This window comes from Cupressus sempervirens, chromosome 2 (assembly GCF_028749045.1).
Source record: "Cupressus sempervirens isolate cs-2001-9-10 chromosome 2, ASM2874904v1, whole genome shotgun sequence".
Taxonomy (NCBI): domain Eukaryota; kingdom Viridiplantae; phylum Streptophyta; class Pinopsida; order Cupressales; family Cupressaceae; genus Cupressus; species Cupressus sempervirens.
In genome coordinates, this window is record NC_143119.1 from 616780089 (window position 1) to 616786628 (window position 6540).

The following is a 6540-nucleotide window of genomic DNA, read 5'->3' on the forward strand; positions in this document are numbered from 1 at the left end:
CAAAAGGACCACAGATAAATATAAAACCTCTATCGATATCCATATTTTCCATTCATGTTTTTATCTGATGACGTTGAACACATCATTATTTGCTTGGGAATACATATGGAAGGTATAACCGATTCAGCTACAATTCATCCCAAGCAGTTAACTGGTACGTTCTAGAGACACCCAAGCATGCAAATTGCTAAAATGATACAGGTTGGCAGCAGCTCTTCTACATGTTTTTGAGAATAAAAAACATTCATTTGCTGAGAGATGAAAACAAAGTTTGGTAGACGAAAACATTTCCTTCAATGAGATTAAAACAAACAAGAAAGACTTTGTCTACTAAATACAGTGAACATTTTAAGGATTATTTCATAAACTTCTCAGCAATTTTGCCAATTTTGACATGTCCGGGAAATTTTCATAGAGGTTTTTAATCTTTCCTATGACTTAGTCTCTTTTTCCCTGGTAATTTCTGAAAACCTGCAATGGCGTACATCCAGGGTATTCTTATACAAAACTTGTGAATTTACCTGAAATTGGAACTTAACGATTCTACTTATATAAAATTATCAACACTTTATGATAGTGCCATAATTTTGCGAGAAGGACCATTTTGTAAGTTCCACGGGCTTTCGAACATCTACCATTTTATGGATGTAAGAATACTTTCAAAACTTTTAAGATATGATTCACTGATTCCCTCCATTAGTTAAAAATTAAGACAACTTCTGCAAACTGTTGCATAGCCACATTCGACTAGAACAGACATTTCATGCATCCTTTGGAGGGAATAATCCCTCAATTATGATGCCACTTATTAAGATGCATCTCAGCTGAGAATAAGCTGAAGCAGGGCAAATGTAAATAGGAAAATAATCATGTGTACCTGAAGCCAACTTAGACATTAAGAAATTCCAGTTTGCTGAATTAAGCAGGCCAAGAGTACATAGTGCAATAATCATATGCACAGAAGTCAGCTTAGATCATTAAAGATTTGTATTTGCTGAATTTGCCCCTGTAATTTTCTGTTTCTTTTCAAAATATAAGGTGTCCTCTTTCAAAAGGTAGCAATGGTGTCCTAAAACTAGGCTGCTTTGAAAAAGAAAGAATTGTTTAATCCTATCTGTAAAAAACTTCTGTTCAACATTAATGCAATGTGTCTTTAAAGCCTTTTTTTGGCAGAACTAAGTAAGAGGTCCAGATAATCCACCATAAGGGAACATGCGATTCAATGGATTTTGTCTTCTACACCTTGACTGTTGGAGAAGCGAGCATCCCTTCGTTTGGGATAACCAGAAGGCTCTGGAGTTTGAGCTCTGAAATTAGCTTCTGTAGTTGTTCTATAATTTGGATCAACTGCATTGGCTCTGTAGGAGATTGCACTGCCTGCGCCTCCATAGCCACCAGGTTGGGCTGAAGGATATCCAGAAGGAGAGACATACCTTCTTGTTGAGCCTATGAGACTGTTATCCCTAAGCTCTCTCACCTCAGGCCGCGTAACATTCTCGTACACTCTCTCATTGGCAGCCACTGTAGATGAGCTACCATTGCCAATGCTCCCTCGGCCTGGCGTTGTGTTGAATAGATCATCAGCTCCCCAAATTGCAAATGCCTCTCTTTTCTTACCAAAGAATTGCCATGCCCCGATCAAAAACACAAGAAACACCAACACAGGGGTACTCCACAGCATGGCATTGAACTCTGCTTTATAAATAGGAAGGTTTGATCTGTACATGCCCACATAGCCATCACCAAGGCCAAGCACAACAAGCCTATCCTTATTGCAGGCAATCAAAGGCTGTCTGTGACTGTTATCTTTGGGATTCAGACCATGTAGATATCCCTGGTCATGGCCATGGCCATGGGCAAAGCCCGAGATGATTTCATCCAAAGACGAATAGAACAAAGGCCTGGGACCTCCCATTCTCATGTAAGGATGTGCAGTAATATTATAAACAAAAACATTCTCAGGTGTCCCTACAAACAAATAGCCCTTAATTGCCTGAATTACAAGAGGACCGTCAATCTCAGACTTCCTCTTAGCCCTAACCCTACAATCAAAATTCAAAACCTCCCCAACCAGTACAACATGAATCAAATCACCCTGAGAAGTAAATCCATACCCTTTAAATCGCTCCACAGCATCAAAAACATAAGTGACAGCCCTTGATCCGTTGAGCCCATCGCACTCGCCCGTCCGAACCGTCATGCTGCGCAAGTCCAGCGATCCTGCTCCAGTTTCCGTCAAAAACAAAAGCCTCTGCTTTAAAAACGCAAGCGGCCTACTGCTCGATTCTGCAAATCCATAGAGCGTCCCATTCTCGCGAAACACATGTATCCTGCCCTGCGTATTTACGCCCAAAATGTAGCGCATTCTGCCCACCTGGTGCACCTCCAAAAGCGTGACGCCCTCATCTTCGCCGCCAATCGAAAGCGTTCGCAAATGTTCCATGGCGAGAACATGCCAGTCCTCACCAGAAGTTCCCCCATGGCTACTGCCACCAGCTGCCTGCGTGATCTCCCATAGGCGGTGCAGCAGAACGGCCCCGTCGGCGTGGCCCGTCACAAGCACCGTTTCGTTCTTCGAGACGGACATGTACGAGAGCATTGCCGTCACGGGAGCCGACGAGAGCGTCAAAAAATCTACTAGGACATCACCATGAGAAAGAAAGACGTAAATTCTGCCCTGGTCGTCTCCCACGACAACATATTTGCTGACCCCCTCCTCGTCTTCGTGAGGCAGCACGTTCAGGCAAGTAACATTCGTCCCAATTTTGACGGCCGAGAGAAACTGGAATCGCTCAGTCCAGGCGGGCTTGTACTTCGCCACTTTGACGCCCTTGCGCTCATTTCTTACGCTCCTCTCCTCCTCCTCCTCGAATACTTCCTCCTTCATCGCTTTTCTCCTTTCCATCTTTCCTGCGGGGCCTCCATTGATTTCGCTTCTCGGAGTCGCCCCGAGTTCATTGACGCTGCGCTGCAGAGCTTCGATTAGGGTTTCGAGCTTTTGCAGATGAGATTCTTGCTTTTCAAGCAGGATTTTCAAGTCCACGAGGTTCTGATCTGGCGCCTGCGGAGTCTCCGTAGGGTTTTGGAGGGTTTGTAAAAAGTTCGGGTTTTCAGCAGAATTTTGCGTAGAAGGGAGTTCTGCATGGATTTGAGATGTTGCGAGGAAGAACAACACAGAACTGTAGAGGGAAAGAAATTTTCGACAATGGCAGCTTCTCTTCCAGGCGAATTCGATCGCCATTTTTCCCGTTTCGTGTTGTATTCAAAGTATTATTCCCCGTTTGTTGACGGGGTTATTTCTGCTATTTACACTGCTTTATCCTATTACTCGATTTGGAAAAAATAAGACTACGAGAAGGCTTTCACGTGCATCTGAATTTTTTTTGTTTGTTAATTCGTTAATTCGTGCGCTTAAATTATATATATTGAGAAAATAAATTATATAAATACAACGTGATGTAATTTATCTTTCTGTAATAAACAATTAATTGAGGATTTTGGGCAATACTTTTGGACTACATTTCGATCACCGAGTTATTGTTGTTTATTGTGCACTTTTAAACGTGCTGGCTAAGGTTTAATTTTTTCCTTCATGTTTAAAAAATTGAGTGTTTTTTTTTTTTTTTTCAAACTATAATAAAAAATTTGGAATAAGTTTTCTATTTTCTGTTTGGTTCGTCAATTGGAATAGGTAATAGGAATACATATTCTCATTTTATCTCCAAAATGAACTTGTACCCATTCCAAAAAATAGTTGTTATTAGAATAATCATTCCTATGCCTGCAACCAAACGGGGTTTTAGATTTTGGGAATTGGTTAATAGAGAGCATCTAACACAAATGGTTTAAAAATGGCATTTTCAATGTGTCGCCTAATACCCTTTATGTTTTACACCAATAATCATTCACTCAAAAATGTAAAAAATATTTTTAAAAAAATTGTGTATGATTAATTATTATTACATGTGCTCTAATTCTTGGGGAGTTAGGCCTAAATATGACAAAAATGCCACAATTATTGAGCCCCCCAATGATTACTTGTCACATCTCGCTTGTCGACATGCCTAGTTGTGTGCTTATGTGGTAGCTGGGTCGATCAACTCTTTCATTGAAACGTTGAATAAGTAAAGATTTTAATTACTTATCTTTAATGTGTTAATTAAATGAGTTAATTAATTTGATTAAATGATTATGGATACATGGATATATGATATAAGAACGTAGTATTTCATTCCTAACATGAGTGTGTAATATTGTTTATAACATGATGATGAAATTATGATTACGTTAGTGATTTACTCTATGATGATGATGTTTCATATGTGTATTGACTCAACTTTGGTTGCGAGTGTCTGAGTGTTTGCAGGTCTGTGAAGGCAGGGGTGTGGTTGAGGTAGAGAAGGCTAGCTTTTTAGAAGGAGACGATTAGATAACCAGGCAGCCCACACACCACTTAGAACTAAGATGTTGATTTAAGTTTCAGATTTTGTTTTAATTCTTCCCTACTACTTGAATGCATTGATATGTTTGATATAATAAAGTCGATTATATTAAGTTAGTAATACATTATGAATCATATAGGCACCAATAAGTTTTGTACAACTGCTTCCCTACGCCATTAACGTCTCATTGTATACACTTTTAAATCGCAAATCATGTGCATGCCCAAAAAAGGAACTAGTGGATTATAAAAATGTAATGTTTCATTCGTCTAAGTGCCTGATGGTGAGTTATAGAATGTTGAATGGTCATATGGAAGGGTTTGCAGGAAGGTCATACAGTAGGCAATTTTTTGGTGTACAGATCTTTTGGAGACCATACAGGAAGGTTGGAAGTTCGTATAGTGAAGGAACAATAGAGGTTGTATGGTGTAGCAGCTCACAAGAGACTGTACATAAGAGATGAGTGTATGGTGGTGTTGGTCCATACAGTATGAAGGTTGTATTGTGGTGGTGGGGAAAAGGTTGTATGGTGGAGGTAGGGAAGGTCGTATGGTTAAGTATGTAGGTTGTACGCTACTGTTGGGAGAATGTATGATGGAATAAAGGAGACTATGTGGTGATGAGGTGGAGTATAAAATGAAGGTAGAGTCATATGTACGATAGGAGGGAGGAAACCGAAAGACGGTATATAAATAGAGGGAAGAATTTCCAATCATGCAACCATAAACTTATATATCTGAATTCATTAAATAACACCAAATAAGAACAAAGATTAGATATTAATAACCTTTGATAGATATTTGTCTCAAGATGGTGCTCTGATTTGCTAGATTCGAGCGAAGTATTATAGGCAATGAAATAGGGTGAGGGTTGAATCCCACAGAAACCATAATAGCTAAATAGGGAAGATCTTGCACTTCTGAAATGGAAAACAATAGAGAATCCCAATAGGAATTCATAGTATAGAGAAAATAATCAAAATCACATACCTATGACTACCTACAAGTCGTGCTTAAATACTTGTTGGAAAAAATCTTTATGAGGATATACAACGATAGCCGACGATAATACTTACCAATGGAAACTAAAACAAAAATGGGTCTGAGATATACTAAATCAATCAGCCCATTAACAAAAGTTTGATTAATAATTTATTTTATGTCAGGGATATACAATCCTCCCATCCCAAATTTTTCTTGTCCTCAAACAAATGCAATGTCGGATGTTGTAGAATGTGCTCACCTTCCCACATTGTGCCATCCAACAACAAGTATCTTTTGCGTACCAAATATTCCTTTACCTAGTGCGATTTCGCAGAGTGTTCTTACGTACTTTGATGATCTTGATCGATTCCAATATGAGCTTCCCTTCTTCATTGAGTGGCAGAAGGTCTGTAGCTACGTGATGTTCTATCCCACAACTTTCTTATGGCAAGAGACATAAAATGTTATAAATACGACTCCCCTTTGGAAGTTCTAGCTCATAGGCGACTTCATTGATGTGGTGAACTACACGATAAGGGCCATAAAATTGTGGCTTCAGTTTTTATTTCCCCTTTTCCTTCAATGAGGATTATCAGTATGGATAAAGTCTAAGATAGACCAATTCTCTGTAATGTTCCTAAGGTGAACTCGGCCTATAGGTGATCTCGATCTATAAGCAATTACTTAGGTAGCCTTGTCATGTGCTCCCAGTAGTAAATGCTTCAGGTAGTTCTCCCTTTGTACTTTGGGTAGTCTTTCCAGTGCCTTAGGTAGTTCTACTCCGTGCCTTAGGTAGTCTTCCAGTGCCTCAAGTAGTTCTCCTTCATGCCTCGGGTAGTTAGTGCATCAGGTATGGTGGAATTAGGAGGTGAAAGAGGTGACCGTACGGTCCAAGAAGGATGTCTATATGGTGATGGGTGAAGTCGTATAGTAGTCTGGGATAGGTCATACGATAGTCTAGGATAGGTCATATGGTAGTTTAGTGTCAAGCTACCAAGCTGTGCGGTAGTCTATGGATAGGTTGTACGGTAGCAGTAGGGCTATACGGTGGGCCTTGGGTAGCCATACGGTAAGTAAACAGAAAGTTGTATGGTGTGGTATGGAGAAGGAAATCG

General features: G+C 39.9%; 1 protein-coding gene across 1 annotated transcript; it reads right to left on the bottom strand.

The window, feature by feature from the left end:
* Positions 1–888: 888 nt before the first annotated feature.
* LOC149574890 (putative membrane protein At1g75140) lies at positions 889–3377 on the bottom strand. The gene has a single exon (XM_089814740.1). It carries the CDS (start codon positions 3239–3241, stop codon positions 1220–1222), a length of 2022 nt encoding a protein of 673 aa, XP_089670866.1. The 5' UTR covers positions 3242–3377; the 3' UTR covers positions 889–1219.
* Between the last annotated feature and the right edge of the window lie 3163 nt (positions 3378–6540).